This window comes from Jatropha curcas, chromosome 7 (assembly GCF_041381405.1).
Source record: "Jatropha curcas cultivar XTBG-Jc1 chromosome 7, XTBG_Jcur_1.0, whole genome shotgun sequence".
In the NCBI taxonomy this organism is placed as follows: Eukaryota; Viridiplantae; Streptophyta; class Magnoliopsida; order Malpighiales; family Euphorbiaceae; genus Jatropha; species Jatropha curcas.
Genome location: NC_143157.1, coordinates 25502486 through 25519988, shown reverse-complemented (window position 1 = coordinate 25519988; position 17503 = coordinate 25502486). Strand labels below are relative to the sequence as shown.

At 38.8% G+C, this 17503-nt stretch overlaps 1 protein-coding gene across 2 annotated transcripts; it reads left to right on the top strand.

The window, feature by feature from the left end:
• Window positions 1-1002: 1002 nt before the first annotated feature.
• Window positions 1003-17123, top strand: LOC105633122 (E3 ubiquitin-protein ligase UPL1). Of its 2 annotated transcripts, none has more exons than XM_037635311.2 (16): window positions 1003-1487; window positions 2718-2813; window positions 2908-3114; window positions 3329-11257; window positions 11333-11653; window positions 12743-12944; window positions 13023-13306; window positions 13473-13756; window positions 14000-15125; window positions 15239-15385; window positions 15510-15590; window positions 15716-15941; window positions 16034-16173; window positions 16300-16406; window positions 16527-16696; window positions 16852-17123. In XM_037635311.2, exons 1-15 carry the CDS (start codon window positions 1455-1457, stop codon window positions 16627-16629), a joined length of 11286 nt encoding a protein of 3761 aa, XP_037491239.1. In that variant the 5' UTR covers window positions 1003-1454; the 3' UTR covers window positions 16630-16696; window positions 16852-17123. The 2 variants fall into 2 exon arrangements, with proteins under 2 accessions (XP_037491239.1, XP_012071061.1); XM_012215671.4 differs by having other exon boundaries at window positions 3326-11257.
• Window positions 17124-17503: the final 380 nt, after the last annotated feature.

Sequence of the window (17503 nt, the reverse complement as noted above, 5' to 3'; positions counted from 1 at the left end):
TTCATTTCTATTATTTAGTTGCCAAATTTAAAATTCACAAAATATCAAAAATTAATAAAATATTATAAATTTAAATTTATATGGGTATAAAAACAGAAAGTAATTTTCGTTCAAAACAACTTAAGACATGTTTACTTATAGAAAATTTATCAACTTTCCAAAATTTAATTAGATTTGAAAAACATATTCAAGCTGATTTCCATATTTTTCATATGTAATAAAGAGTCATGCATGTTTTCTAATTACTATCCATTAAAAGAGAAAGACATTTTATAATAAAAATTATAATATATATGATGACAATGTTTAAGAAATATTTTTATTGAATAATCGAAAAAAGTATGTAAATAATTTATTTATATAATTTATTTATTTTTAATTATTATATTATACTTTATTTTACAATTAATTTTATTATTATAAAAATATATTTATGATGGTAATTTATATTTAAAAAAATTAAATGATAAAAATTGGATAATATTATTATAAATAAATACACATTACACATTGAGAATTTTAAAATGAAAAAGTTTCTAAATATGTTAGACAATATTTTTATCTTCCCAATTAAAATATTATTTTTTTAACAAGTATGCTTTTTTTATTTTCTATTTGGACAGAACTACTTTTTTTAGAAAATGAAAAATAAAAAATGAAAAACTGTTCTTTACAGGGTCACTCTCTTCATTTGATTATTTTTTTTCTGTAGACTAATTTTTCAAAATGTCCTAAATATTAAAAATTTTAAAAAATAGTTTTAGATAAATTATTATTTTGAACAAACGGAGTCTTATTAAAATTTATATTAAAATTTATTTATTTATGTTCTCATATCGCATGGTAAAAAAAAAAAAAGATTTATTTGTTGATATGAAAATAAAAAATAGAAAATTAAATAAAAATAAAAATTAATAAGTGAAAAAAAAGGAAAAGAAATAAAATAAAAACCAATAAATTGGTTTTAGCCATCTAAGCGCCTCTCACTTTTCCGTGCTGGGTTTTCTCTTGCTTTTCTCTGATATAAATACAATGCACTCTCGTTAGCTTTCTTCTCTGTTATAATTCTTCACCACTTCTCTCTCTCTCTTTCTCTCTAAAACCTCTATTTCATCTCTCTCTCTCTCTCTCTAGACGTACAATTCTCTATCTTTATATGATACATAAATACATATTCGATCTCATGGAAAACCCCTAATTTTCGATCGTACAATCAAAATCAATTTTCATCTCAATTTCTAAATTCCCTCTTCTTCAATTTTCTATTGTTTATGTAGTTGCGGGGATCCGATCATTGTCAATAGTGAATGAAAAACCCTACTTTGCCAGTTCAAATTTGATTTCATTCTCTAATTTTTACTATTTTCCCACATCGATCGATTCTCAATTTTGGAGAATTGATTGATTGGTTATCGATCGTTTTGTTTTGTGCCTGCAATGCTCTTTGATTCAAGATGAAGCTCAAGCGGAGGAGGTCCTTGGAAGTGGTCAGTGTTTTCACCAATACTGTGGATATGTGTTGTTGTTCCTTCTTTCGAAGGGTTTATGCTATTTTTTATGGTCTAATCGGTTGTGGAGTTGTTTGAATTTAGGGTGATTGATTGAAAATGAATTACAATATATTTGCAATAGTGTTGTTATTTTCAATGGCCGAGGATTAGTGTCTTTTAGTTGTTGTTGCTGTAAAGGACCTATTTGGAAGAATGCTATGTAAATGTTGTTTTTGCCTTTTAATTTATATTAATTTCCCTGAAGAATGCAACTTACATGTTTAACTTGCTTTGGAAGTTTGAGTTTTTCTTGGACGGAATTGCTCCACCTCTGGCAGTTTGTAAATGCATGTATATTTATCTGTATGTTAATGATTAAAAGCAGCTATATATAGCTTGGGTTGTAGCGACAAATACAGTGCCGGTAATGTTTACCTCTTTCTTTATGCTTTAATGTGATCAAGCTTGTACATTATTCTTCACTGTTCTGTCGACTTGGAATCAATTTTTTCTGTGATAGTTTGTGTTAATGTTTATCGAGTTTAATGGTACTTGTCAATTGTGGCTGTTTAGTTATCAGTATCTAGAAACCTGTGATAGTTTCTGTTATTTTGATTGAGTTTTGATGGTACTTGTCAATTTATGCCTATTTAGTTATCATTATCTACAACTGATATGTAACAGTGTTAAATCGTATCTTCTTTCTATTATTAGGCTGTTAGTATATGTATAGGTTCTTGGTGATCCTTTTTATTTTATTTTATTTATCCATCTCGTTGGGGAGATGTTAAGACTAGGGAAAGCATCTAAGTATCTTTTGAGGTGACCTTTCTTAAACCTGAAGCCAAGATTGCTGTTAAGCTATAAATAATATTTTTATCTTCAGGTAATGTAATAGGGTGAGTTTAAATGAATATAGACTAGAGTGTTTGTTTGGACAATTTTTGTCTGCAAGTGGAAACTTAGCTGCTTTTGTCTCTTTTACCTTGTATTCCTTTTAGTTCATCCTCATTATTTATAGCTGACACATACCAACCAATCTAGTACTTCCTTTAAGAAAAACAAAATTGTAAAATGAATAAGGTTTTTAGTGCTTGAGGATTTTATGTATTTTATCAGTTAGCTCTCTGTCATTTATTTATTTATTTTTGCATTTAAATTTGGTTTGGCAAGATCTTTTGATTCCTACATGTAGTAACTTTTTTTTTCTTATGCTATTTGCATCAGCCTCCTAAAATTAAATCCTTCATCAATACTGTTACTACTATTCCGCTTGAGAATATAGAAGAACCCCTAAAAAGTTTTGTCTGGGAGTTCGACAAGGTGACTTTCTAACCTTTATATGATAAAAAATATCATGGCTGTTATGCAGTTTTATTAGTGTTTTGTTTACGTCTATTGTTTTGTGTTGGTGCAGGGAGATTTTCATCATTGGGTTGATCTTTTTAACCATTTTGATTCATTTTTTGAGAAGCACATAAAACCAAGAAAAGATTTGCAGGTGGAGGACAACTTTTTAGAATCTGATCCTCCCTTTCCAAGAGAAGCTGTCCTACAAATTCTCCGTGTTATCAGAATAATTTTGGAGAATTGCACAAATAAGCATTTTTATAGTTCTTACGAGGTATGTCCTTATCTTTTAGGATTACTTCCTCCGCAGTTTGCAATCCATCAATGGTTATCAACTGTTTGCTATTTAGACTGTAGTGTTCTTGTGATATCATATTTTCTGTTTGCTGATGATCTTATTCATTTACCTCTATCAAGTAATTATAATCTCTTTAATCCTTCATATTCCTTACAAGTTTGGCTTCCTTATTTTTTTGTTGTTGCAGCAGCATCTTTCTTTTCTTATTGCTTCCACCGATGCAGATGTAATTGAGGCTTGCTTGCAGACTTTGGCTGCTTTTCTGAAGAAAACTATTGGAAAATATTCCATTAGAGATACTTCATTGAATGCAAAGTTATTTTCTCTTGCGCAAGGGTGGGGTGGAAAGGAAGAGGGTCTTGGATTGATTGCATGTACTGTGCAAAATGGTTGTGACCCTGTTGCTTATGAGTTAGGTTGCACACTCCATTTTGAGTTCTACGCAGTGGATGAGTCATTTACAAATCATTTTGAGAACCATGGAAAAGAACAATCAAACCAAGGTCTACAAATCATTCATTTACCCAGTGTCAATACTTGTCCAGAAACAGATCTAGATCTTTTGAACAAGTTAGTTGAAGAGTACAAAGTACCTCCCAGTTTAAGATTTTCACTATTGACAAGATTGCGGTTTGCAAGGGCTTTTGGCTCCTTAGCATCTCGACAGCAGTATACTTGCATTCGACTGTATGCTTTCATTGTTCTTGTTCAAGCAAGCAGTGATGCTGATGACCTAGTTTCTTTCTTTAACTCTGAGCCAGAGTTTGTTAATGAATTGGTTTTACTGCTGAGTTATGAAGATGCAATTCCTGAGAAAATTCGTGTGCTTTGTCTTCTGTCGTTGGTTGCTCTTTCTCAAGATCGGTCCCGACAACCAACTGTGTTGGCTGCTGTTACATCTGGTGGGCATCGTGGCATCCTATCTAGCCTTATGCAGAAAGCTATCGATTCTGTTGTTAGTGGTACATCAAAGTGGTCTGTCGTTTTTGCTGAGGCTTTACTATCTCTTGTCACTGTTTTGGTCTCATCATCATCAGGTTGCTCAGCCATGCGAGAGGCAGGGTTTATCCCCACTCTTCTACCTCTCCTTAAGGATACAGATCCCCAGCACTTGCATTTGGTTGGCTCAGCAGTGCATATTCTAGAAACTTTCATGGATTTCAGCAACCCTGCTGCTGCATTGTTTAGAGAATTGGGTGGTTTGGATGATACTATTTCCCGCCTGAAGGTAGAAGTGTCATATGTGGAAAATGGTTCAAAGCAACAAGTTGATGACTCTGATACTGGGGGGAGAAGTGTACAGACAGTTTCTGGTGCTTCTTCTGAGCTAGATAACATACACCCTCTATATTCTGAAGCACTGGTTTCTTATCACCGGCGGTTACTGATGAAAGCGCTGTTACGAGCTATATCCCTTGGAACATATGCCCCTGGAAACACTTCTCGTATCTATGGATCTGAGGAAAGTTTGCTGCCACAATGCTTATGTATAATCTTTAGAAGAGCAAAAGATTTTGGTGGTGGGGTGTTTTCACTAGCAGCAACTGTCATGAGTGATCTAATTCACAAGGATCCTACCTGTTTTCCTGTATTAGATGCGGCTGGTCTTCCTTCTGCTTTCCTAGATGCTATTATGGATGGTGTTCTCTGCTCTGCAGAAGCAATAATGTGCATACCTCAGTGTTTGGATGCCTTGTGCCTGAACAACAATGGTCTTCAGGCTGTGAAAGATCGTAATGCTTTGAGGTGCTTTGTGAAGATATTTGCATCTAGAACGTATTTGCGTGCCCTTCCTGGTGATACGCTAGGGTCACTGTCTACTGGACTGGATGAACTAATGCGCCATGCTTCCTCTCTGCGTGGACCTGGTGTGGATATGGTTATTGAAGTGTTGAATGCCATTTCAAAAATTGGGTCTGGAGTGGATGCCTCTTGCTTATCCTCAGATCCTCCAAGCTGCTCCACACCTGTTCCCATGGAAACTGATGCCGATGAAAGGTGTCCAGTTTCATCTGATGATAGGGAACCTAACAGGATGGATAGTTCAGAGCATGCAGCTGATGTGTCTGCTGATGCTTCAATAGTGAATATTGAGTCATTCCTTCCTGACTGTGTAAGCAATGCAGCTCGTCTTCTAGAAACAATTCTTCAGAATGCTGACACATGTCGTATATTCATTGAGAAGAAGGGAATTGATGCTGTTCTGCAATTATTTAACTTGCCTCTAATGCCCCTTTCAGCATCAATTGGCCAGAGCATTTCTATTGCCTTTAAGAACTTCTCTCAACAGCACTCTGCTTCTTTGGCTCGTGCAGTATGCTCATTCTTGAGAGAACATCTGAAATCCACAAATGAACTTTTCGTTTCAGTTGGAGGAACTCAGCTTGCTGCAATAGAATCTACAAAACAAACAAAGGTCCTGCGATATCTTTCCAGCCTTGAGGGTATACTGTCTCTCTCCAATTTTTTGTTGAAAGGGACTAGTACTGTTGTCTCTGAATTGGGTACTGCAGATGCTGATGTTCTGAAGGACCTTGGGAAGACATACCGGGAGATAATCTGGCAAATTTCTTTATGTAAGGACTCCAAAGTGGAGGAGAAGAGGCATACAGATCAAGAAACTGAGAATGCTGATGCGTCTTCCTCTAATGTTATTGGAAGAGATAGTGATGATGATTCAAATATTCCAGTTGTGAGATACATGAACCCAGTTTCTATCAGGAGCAGTTCTCAGTCTCTTTGGGGTGGAGAACGTGAGTTTCTCTCAGTTCTTCGCTCAGGTGAAGGCCTAAACCGTCGTAGTCGACATGGGCTGGCACGCATACGTGGTGGGAGAACTGGTCGGCACTTGGATGCCTTAAACATTGATTCTGAAGTTCCGCCAAATGTACCAGAAACATCATCACAGGATGTGAAAAAGGTGAGTCCTGATGTTCTTGTCCTGGAAATTCTGAACAAGCTGGCTTCCACACTGCGCTCTTTCTTCACAGCCCTTGTAAAAGGATTTACATCACCAAATCGTCGCAGAGCTGATGTAGGATCATTGAGTGCAGCTTCGAAAACCCTGGGAACTGCCTTAGCAAAAATATTTCTTGAAGCTCTCGGTTTCTCTGGTTATTCTACTTCTGGGCTCGATATGTCATTATCAGTAAAATGTCGATATCTTGGAAAGGCTGTGGATGATATGGCAGCTCTGACATTTGATTCTAGGCGTCGAACTTGCTACACAGCAATGGTAAATAATTTTTATGTACATGGAACCTTTAAGGAACTGCTGACTACATTTGAAGCCACAAGTCAATTGTTATGGACTCTACCTTACCCTTTTCCAACGGCTACTGCTGATCATGAGAAGGCTGTTGAAGGAAATAAATTATCTCACAGCACATGGCTGCTGGATACATTACAAAGCTATTGCCGTGTGCTTGAGTACTTTGTCAATTCCTCTTTACTTTTGTCCCAAACATCTGCATCCCAGGCCCAGCTGCTTGTTCAGCCAGTTGCTGTTGGTTTATCAATTGGTCTGTTTCCTGTTCCAAGGGACCCCGAAGTGTTTGTTCGCATGTTGCAATCTCAAGTTCTGGATGTTGTATTGCCTGTCTGGAACCATAATATGTTTCCAAATTGTAATTCAGGATTTGTTGCTTCTATTGTTTCGGTTATTACACATATATACTCTGGTGTTGGAGATGTCAAAAGGAATCGCAGTGGTGTTGCAGGAAGCACAAATCAAAGGTTCATGCCACCACCTCCTGATGAGGGTACCATTGCCACGATTGTTGAAATGGGGTTTTCAAGGGCAAGAGCTGAGGAAGCATTGAGAAGAGTAGAAACAAATAGTGTTGAATTGGCCATGGAGTGGCTTTTCAGTCATGCTGAGGATCCTGTGCAGGAGGATGATGAACTGGCTCGGGCACTTGCTTTGTCATTAGGGAATTCTTCAGAAGGATCTAAAGTTGACAATGCAGACAAGTCAACAGATCTACTGACAGAAGAAGCTCAAATGAAGGCACCTCCTGTTGATGATATTCTTGCAGCATCGGTTAAATTATTTCAGCGTAGTGATTCAATGGCATTCTCATTGACAGATTTGCTGGTAACCCTCTGCAATCGGAACAAAGGAGAAGACCGTCCAAAGGTGGCATCTTATCTTATTCAGCAGCTAAAGCTCTGTCCATTGGACTTTTCAAAGGATTCTAGTGCATTGTGTATGATATCACATATTTTAGCACTGCTTCTTTTTGAGGATAGCAGTGTACGTGAAATTGCTGCAGAGAATGGTATAATACCTGCTACAATAAATATCCTGATGAATTTCAAGGCTAGCAATGCATCAGCGAGTGAGATTCTTGTCCCCAAATGCATCAGTTCTCTACTGCTTATCCTGGATAACATGTTGCAGTCCAGGCCTAAAATATCTTCTGAAGCTGCTGAAGCAACTCAGACAGGATCTCTGCCAGATTCTTCACTTTCTGCATCAGATACAGAGGAAAAATTACCTTCAGATGTTCCTGAAAAAGAAACTGGCTCAGCTTTTGAGAAGATATTGGGGAAATCTACTGGTTATTTGACTATTGAAGAGAGTCATAAGGTGCTGCTACTTGCTTGTGACTTGATGAAGCAGCATGTTCCGGCTGTCATTATGCAGGCTGTTTTGCAGCTTTCTGCCCGCTTGACCAAAACTCATGCTCTAGCACTTCAATTTCTTGAAAATGGAGGCTTATCAGCTCTTTTTAATCTTCCAAGGAGTTGCTTTTTCCCTGGATATGACACTGTTGCTTCTGCTATTGTTCGGCATCTCATTGAAGATCCTCAGACTTTGCAAACAGCTATGGAATTGGAGATACGACAAACTTTGAGTGGAAACAGGCATGCAGGCCGAACTAACTCACGGACATTTTTAACAGCAATGGCACCTGTTATCTCCAGAGACCCTGTGGTATTTATGAGAGCTGCAGCTACTGTTTGTCAGTTGGAATCATCAGGGGGGAGGACTCTTGTGGTGTTATCCAAGGAAAAAGAGAAGGAGAAAGATAAATCTAAGGCATCAGGTGCTGAAGAATCTGTCCGAATTTCTGAAAGTAAGGTAAATGATGGTTCAGGTAAATGTGCCAAAGGTCATAAAAAGGTTCCTGCCAATCTTACTCAAGTAATTGATCAGCTCCTTGACATAATTTTGAAATACCCTTTGCCAAAAAGTGAGGAAGGCTGTGCAAGTGACTTAACTTCTATGGAGGTGGATGAACCTGCCACCAAGGTGAAGGGCAAATCCAAGGTTGATGAGACAAGGAAAAAGGAGTCAGATTCTGAAAGATCTGCAGGGCTGGCAAAGGTGACTTTTGTTCTCAAGTTATTGAGTGATATTCTTCTTATGTATGTACATGCAGTTGGGGTCATACTGAGGCGGGATTCAGAACTGTGTCAACTTCGTGGATCTAATCAAACAGATAGTATGGGGCATGGGGGGTTACTTCATCATGTATTGCATGGGCTGCTTCCGATATCAATTGACAAATCGGCTGGACCTGATGATTGGAGAGACAAGTTGTCTGAAAAGGCTTCATGGTTCCTGGTGGTTCTCTGTGGTCGTTCTGGAGAAGGGCGGAGGCGAGTAATTAATGAACTTGTAAAAGCTATGTCATCATTCTCAAACTTGGAGAGCAATTCAAGTAAAAGCATGTTATTGCCTGATAAAAAGGTTTTTGCATTTGCTGACTTGGTCTACTCTATTCTGTCAAAAAATGCATCCTCTGGGAACTTGCCTAGTTCTGGATGTTCGCCGGATATAGCAAAAAGCATGATTGATGGGGGAATGGTGCAGTGTCTAACAGGTATTTTGCAAGTGATTGATTTGGACCATCCTGATGCTCCCAAGATTGTTAATCTTCTACTTAAGGCTTTGGAAAGCCTGACAAGAGCAGCTAATGCCAGTGAACAAGTTCTAAAATCTGAGGGTCTGAACAAGAAGAAAACCACCGGATCAAATGGAAGACACAATGATCAACCAACTACAACAGCTGCTGAGGCAATAGAGCATAATCAGAATAGTGGTGGAACAACAGAAATTCCAAATGCGGAGGACACTGAGGTACTGCAATGCCAGGTTCCTACTGAAATTGAGAGTAGCAATGATGCCCATCCAAATCAGTCTGCTCAGCAAGATATGAGGATAGAAGTGGAAGAGACGATAACCAACAACCCACCTGGGGAGATAGGGATGGATTTCATGCGTGAAGAAATGGAAGAAGGTGGTGTATTACACAACGCTGACCAAATTGATATGACTTTTAGGGTTGAGAATAGGGCGGATGATGATATGGGTGATGAGGATGATGACATGGGAGATGAGGGTGAGGAGGATGATGATGATGGGGAGGATGAGGATGAGGATATTGCTGAAGATGGTGCTGGCATGATGTCACTAGCAGATACTGATGTGGAAGATCATGATGATACTGGTTTGGGTGATGATTACAATGATGAGATGATTGATGAAGATGATGATTTTCATGAACATCGGGTCATAGAGGTAAGGTGGAGGGAAGCCCTTGATGGGCTAGATCATTTGCAGGTGCTTGGCCAACCTGGAGCTGCAGGCAGTTTAATTGATGTTGCAGCTGAGCCATTTGAAGGGGTGAATGTGGATGACCTTTTTGGTCTTCGGAGGCCATTGGGTTTTGAGCGTCGTCGCCAGAGCGGTAGATCTTCTTTTGAGCGATCTGTCACAGAATCAAATGGATTTCAACATCCCCTTCTGTTAAGGCCATCACAATCAGGGGATCTAGTTTCTATGTGGTCATCAGGTGGGCATTCATCCAGGGATCTAGAAGCTCTCTCAGCTGGGAGCTTTGATGTAGCTCACTTTTACATGTTTGATGCTCCTGTTCTCCCATACGATCATGTGCCGAGTAGTCTGTTTGGTGATCGTTTGGGTAGTGCAGCTCCACCGGCTTTGTCTGATTATTCTGTAGGTATGGACTCATTACAGATACAGGGACGAAGAGGTCCAGGAGATGGCCGGTGGACTGATGATGGTCAGCCCCAAGCAAGTACCCAAGCTGCAGTGATTGCACAAGCAGTGGAGGAACAGTTCCTTTCACAGTTGCGCAGTCTGGCTCCAGCCAGTGGTCATACTGAAAGGCAGTCCCAGCATTCAGGAGTGCAAGAGAGTCAACCATCTAATGACCCCCCTTCCAATGATGGCCAGGTATTGTTGGAAGGTGATAACACCAGCGGCCAGCAAACTGAAGTTCAACAACAGGAAAATGGTAATGAAGGGTCCCATCACCTTAATCCTACAGTTGAGAGATTTTCTTGCCAAGAGCAGGTCAACCCCTCATCCTCAGTTGAAGATGCTGGTGAATGTCTACATGTGCACGAGCCCATGTTAGTTCAAACAATTTCTCTGAACAGTACACCGAATAGTCATGAGAACATGGAGATTGGGGAGGGCAATGGCGCTGCAGGTGATCAGCTGGAGACAATGCCAGAGCCGGTTAATTCATCTTCTCAATATCATGCTACTCTGCAATGTGAAGGGGTTCCTGAAGCACTGCATGATGTGCCTGTTCAGGCTGTAAGTTGTGATGGATCAGCAAGAATGGACAGTCAGTCCAATAATCACGAGTTCATGGATTCTGGTTTGGTAATGCCTAATGTTGATTGCGCAAATGTTGATGTTGATATGAGTGGTACTGATGCTGAAGGAGGTCAATCTCAGCAACCCATTCCTGCTTCTGAACATGGTGTCGATGAGCCATCATCTGGGCAAGAAACGGTGGTTCTTGAGGAAGCTAATCAAGCTGAGCAACTTAATTCAAATAATGAATCTTCTGGTGCAAATGCAATTGATCCAACCTTCTTGGAGGCTCTACCTGAAGATTTAAGGGCAGAAGTTCTAGCTTCTCAGCAAGCTCAATCAGTCCAACCTCCAACTTATACGCCACCTCCTGTTGATGATATTGATCCCGAGTTTTTGGCTGCCCTTCCTCCGGATATCCAAGCAGAAGTTTTGGCGCAGCAAAGGGCACAGAGGATTGCACAGCAGGCTGAAGGACAGCCTGTTGACATGGATAATGCTTCAATAATTGCTACTTTTCCTGCTGATTTGCGTGAAGAGGTTAGCATTTTGAACTTTTTTTTTTCATTACCTATTGATAGATAGTAACCATTTTGTGTTTTGCTTTTATTCCAGGTACTTTTGACTTCTTCAGAAGCAGTATTATCAGCATTGCCTTCTCCATTGCTTGCTGAAGCCCAAATGCTAAGGGATCGGGCAATGAGTCATTACCAGGCTCGCAGCCTCTTTGGAAGCAGCCACAGGCTGACTAGTCGCAGAAATGGCTTGGGGTTTGATAGGCAGACAGTGATGGACAGGGGTGTAGGAGTTACCATTGGACGTAGGGCAGCTTCTGCTATAGCAGCAGATAGCTTGAAGGTGAAGGAAGTTGAAGGTGAGCCACTTCTGGATGCTAATGCATTGAAAGCATTGATCCGACTCCTACGGTTGGCACAGGTAAATGGTGTTTCCTTCTTCATGGTTTCTTGGGAATTGATCGTTCTAGCTGGAAGTTCTTTTATATATATGTGTGTGTGTGTGTGTGTGTTCCCTTTTTATTCAATAACTACAATGCCAAAGTGGTTTAGAATCTGGACTAAATATTTTAATTTAATGTAAGTTCATTTTTTATATGTGAGAAACATGTGAATAGAGTCACGTTAACCTTCAACATACCATAAATCACATACTTTAGGTCGGTCTGGGACTGGGTGTACCAGGCACATACTTTAGGTTGGTCTGGGTTTACATGAAAGAGATCTATAGTTGGGTTATGCATGTGGATACTTTTGGAAAGTTGAAGACATAGATAAAGAAGGTTTATAGTATTAAGTACTAAGATATTTAATGAATAAGGATTGCTTGCATTGTTCCAGGAATTTTAGAGATATGTTTCAGCCATTTTTCTAATAATTAATGTTTTATTATTTGAAAATCTCTGAACAAATCCTTCTATCAACCAAACATTGGAAACTGACTGCTAGCTTGACTGTAAATGATTGCCTTGTTTATGATGGATGGCTTATAATATATTTGATTGTGCTTCAGGACTATACATTCAATTGACCTGTTTGCTATAAACCACATTCCATAAGCATTGTAGTAGTAACTGTTTGTCTCCTCCTTATCTAGCCATCAAAATTAAATGAATCGATGGACAAGAGGATGGAGTAAAGTAGCAAACTTTCGCAATGTGATAACCCATTTCTGGTTCAGTTCATTAGACCTTTACATGCTTAAATCCTAGATGCATTAAACCGGTTTTATTGTTCAAAAGTTTCATTATTTGGGTATGTTTGCAAGGTTCTCTTTATTGCATAAAATCTTATATATTTAAGGAATTGTTTAGTTTATTGCTGGAAATTTATGCTTGAATAAATCAACATTGTCCAATTGTACAGAATGCCAAATTTTTGTTATTTCTGGGAAAGTTTGCAATGCACCTTAACTAGAAGGGTCTTTCCAATTTATTTTGCAGTATCATGTCTCCTGAGCATTTTAATTTTCTGCTAATTTGGTGATTATTGTTTCTCTCTATATGGTTAGCCCCTTGGGAAAGGCCTTCTGCAGAGACTTCTGTTAAACCTTTGTGCGCATAGCATTACAAGGGCAACATTAGTCCGTCTTTTGCTTGATATGATTAAACCTGAGGCTGAAGGGTCAGTTAGTGGATTGGCAAGCATCAATTCGCAGAGGCTTTATGGCTGTCAATCAAATGTTGTTTATGGTCGATCTCAGTTATTGGATGGTATTTCCTTGATCTCTTGGAATCACTTTCACCTGACTTTATGTTTTAGCTTCAATTAATCTTTCTGTTACCTCACAGGTCTTCCTCCCTTGGTTTTGCATCGGATTCTTGAAATTTTGACATATTTGGCTAAAAATCATTCATCAATTGCAAATATGTTGTTGTATTTGGATCCCTCAATTGTCCCAGAGCATTTAAGTCCAAAGTATTTGGAAACTAAGATGGATAAGGGAAAGGAGAAAATTGAGGATGAAGGTGATCCATCAAAACCGTTGGTAAATGTAGATCATGTTCCACTGATTCTATTCCTGAAGCTCTTGAACCAACCAATTTTTTTACGCAGCACTGCCCACCTTGAGCAGGTAATGCAATCCCTGTTTGAGCCGCCTTTTATTAACCTAATAAATCTATGTTGACAATATCTTGGACCATTGTTTTCACATGGTCTGCTGTCATATATTTAAAACTTGTAGCTTTGAGTAAAATCCTCCCTCTCTTTTGGGTGTAATAATTTTCTTTATGGTGCAGGTTATGGGATTGCTTCAAGTAGTAATTTATACAGCTGCATCAAAATTAGAGTGCCGGTCCCTATATGGAACAGCAACCAAGAACTCCGAAAAGCAAACTGCCACTGAAGCTTCAGGTGATGTTCAAAAGGATCCTCCATTGGAACCAGAATGTAGTCAAGAAGATAAATCTGCTAGTGAATTATCCATTTCAGATGGGAAGAAGAACCTTGATACATGTAGCATTTTCCTGCAACTGCCACTACCTGATTTGCGCAATCTGGGCAGCCTTCTTGGTCGTGAAGGGTACTACTCAGACACTGGTTCTTATAGTTGAATGTTGTAACTTTGTTATACATGTTAGCTTGCTGATAATATGTTGGTCGATTTATCATCATTAGTTCTCCATTCATTGTGTGTCTGCTTCCTTCTCTTTTTTTTTTTTTTTTTCGATTTGTTTCCCTCTCTCCCTTCAAACATTTGGTCACTCTATTTTTACTGATGCAATGAAGTAAATGAATAACTAACCTTGTCTGTTAACCAATTCAGGCTGTCAGATAAAGTTTACATGCTAGCTGGAGAAGTGCTGAAGAAATTGGCCTCAGTTGCTGCATCTCATAGAAAGTTTTTTACTTCAGAGCTTTCAGAATTGGCCCATGGTTTGAGCAGTTCAGCAGTCAGTGAGCTTGTCACTCTGAGGAATACACAGATGCTGGGTCTTAGTGCTGGCTCCATGGCTGGTGCTGCAATTCTGCGTGTATTACAGGCGCTCAGTTCACTCATTTCAGCCAGTACTAATGAGAATATTGAGCTTGAGGGTGATGGAGGACAGGAGGAGCAGGCCACCACCATGTGGAACTTGAATATTGCACTTGAGCCTTTGTGGCGAGAACTGAGTGAATGCATAAGTGTTACTGAGACGCAGTTGGGTCAGAGCTCTTTCAGTCCAACCATGTCACACATAAATTTGGGGGACCATGTGCAGGGAACTTCTTCATCTCCTCTTCCTCCTGGAACCCAGAGATTACTGCCTTTTATTGAAGCATTCTTTGTTTTGTGTGAAAAGCTGCAAGTGAACAATTCTTTCATGCAGCAAGATCATGCTGATGTAACTGCAAGAGAAGTCAAAGAGTCTGCCGGGGGTTCGGTTTCATTGACCACATGCAGTACAGATTCTCAGAGAAAGCTTGACGGTTCTGTCACATTTGCTAGGTTTGCTGAGAAGCATCGTAGGCTATTGAATACTTTTATTAGACAGAATCCTGGCTTGTTGGAGAAATCACTTTCTATGATGTTGAAAGTACCCAGACTGATTGATTTTGACAACAAGAGGGCTTATTTCCGCTCGAGAATAAGGCAGCAGCATGAGCAACACCTCTCTGGCCCTTTGCGGATCAGTGTTCGGCGGGCATATGTCTTGGAGGATTCATATAATCAGTTAAGGATGCGACCTAGTCTGGATCTTAAGGGACGGTTAAATGTACAGTTCCAGGGTGAAGAGGGTATTGATGCTGGGGGTTTGACCAGAGAATGGTATCAACTACTGTCAAGGGTTATTTTTGACAAGGGAGCATTGCTTTTTACTACTGTGGGGAGTAATGCAACTTTCCAGCCAAACCCTAATTCTGTATATCAAACCGAGCACCTTTCTTACTTCAAGTTTGTGGGTCGTGTGGTAATTCTCCAGAATTCAATATAAACAACTTCTATTCATGATTATGCACTTTTGTTTTTGTGGTGTATTGTGGAATAGATTTTTTGAAGTTTTTGTTATGGTCACTTGTGTAGGTTGCAAAGGCACTATTTGATGGGCAACTTTTGGATGTTTATTTTACACGGTCTTTCTACAAGCACATTCTTGGAGTAAAGGTGACCTACCATGACATAGAGGCAGTCGATCCTGACTATTACAAAAATTTGAAGTGGATGCTGGAGGTATGTAAAGTGTATTATGTTCTTTGATTTCATTTGTTGTTATGCCAACTTTTTTTGTTATGAGCAAGTGTTTTTGCTCTTCTGAGAAATGAAAATTTTATCCCTCTGTGTCCATCTATTTCAGAATGATGTGAGTGACATACCTGACTTGACATTCAGCATGGATGCTGATGAGGAGAAGCACATCCTTTATGAGAAAACTGAGGTACTCTAAATACGTTAAAGATATTCAATGTTCTTTTGTGCATGTGTTTTACTTGTTTCTGAACAGGTTAGAATTTTGTTTTTCTCGGCATAAATATTAATATTTCCACTGTTTTCTTGGAAAAGGTTACTGATTATGAGCTTAAACCTGGAGGAAGAAATATAAGGGTTACAGAAGAGACCAAACATGAGTATGTAGACCTTGTTGCTGATCATATCTTGACAAATGCTATTCGTCCTCAAATCAATTCCTTCTTGGACGGGTTCACTGAGTTGGTTCCCCGTGAACTTATTTCCATTTTTAATGATAAAGAGCTGGAGCTACTAATCAGCGGACTTCCTGAAATTGATTGTGAGTTGGCTTCTAAATTCCTCTTAAATTTTGTGTATGCAGTTACATTGGTTTTTGCTTGCAAGTATCTGAATGATTTCATTCTTTTTCAGTGGATGATCTAAAAGCCAACACCGAGTATACTGGCTATACTGCAGCATCCAGTGTTGTTCAGTGGTTTTGGGAGGTTGTTAAAGGTTTTAACAAGGAAGACATGGCAAGACTGCTTCAATTTGTTACTGGAACATCAAAGGTTATGTGTTGAACTTGCACCTTCCTAGTCATATGCAAAATGAATATTTTATGTTGTACTTGATATGCTTTTGCTGAGTTATATTTGGTCTTGTATGACACTTGACACCAAATTATGGGTTTTCAGGTTCCACTAGAGGGTTTCAAGGCTCTGCAGGGTATATCAGGCCCTCAAAGGTTTCAGATTCACAAGGCATATGGAGCTCCTGAGCGGCTGCCCTCAGCTCACACATGGTTGGTTGAAAACAAATGATCCATTTTCAATTAGAATGTCCCCTTCCGTTTTTGAGTGCCAGACTGTTGGAAAGTGGGGAATCTGCTTCTAATTTTGTTTTTATATTTTTGCTTTTTCAGCTTTAACCAGCTTGACCTCCCCGAGTATACCACCAAGGAACAGCTTCAAGAAAGATTGCTACTTGCTATACATGAAGCAAGTGAAGGTTTTGGATTTGGTTAATGACATAGTTTAATGCAACGCTGTTGGCCAGAAATTCTAGCATTCAGTCTTTAGATTTTGTGTACATGTGAGTTACAATTATTTTTCCCTTGATTATACCTGAATTATCATTTCTTATTTTTCCCTTGATTATACCTGATTTATCATTTCTTTTCAATTTTTGCTTCCTCGTATTTTTGACCTGATTTATAAAATTTATTTCCTTGTTAAAATTCAATCCAGACAGGGGATTGATTGAGGAAGGAGGATAGGAATGATTTAGAATAAATGCGGAATTACATATGCTCATCATAGTTGGATTTCAAGGCATTGCTGCTCTGCAGAGGTGGGAGGAGAAGCTCTGTAGCAACTAGCAAAAATGGGGTTGGGTTTGTATATCATTTTTGGGGTTTCTTGCATGACAGCAGCGTTATATCTTCTTTTCAGAGCATACAAAATGTTGATAGACAAATGTTACTTCAATGTTTATATTAGTAGGATTTTTCCTTTACTAATATTCTTTAATGTCTCTCTCTCTCTCTCTCTCTCTCTGTGTATTTGATGGAAAATTGCCTTTTTTGATAGTCAGCCTGTGCTTGAAATCGTTGTAACTGCTGATAGGGTTGTTTTCTGACAGATGGGCTTTGAAATAAAGCAATTTACTGCATTTTAACAAAACAAGAGAATAAACCATTTTCTTTTAAATTCGGATTTTTTTTCTCTCTCAAACAAACTGGAGGCAATAAGTGAAGTTTAATAGCTATTTATAATTTTAATTTTTAGATGTGAAATAATTATTTATGATAGAAAGAATAAAGACTAATTGGATTGATCCGGCGAATTTATCCATCCGGAAAAGATTTATTTACACTCATTGAAGACACGTGTAAGTCAA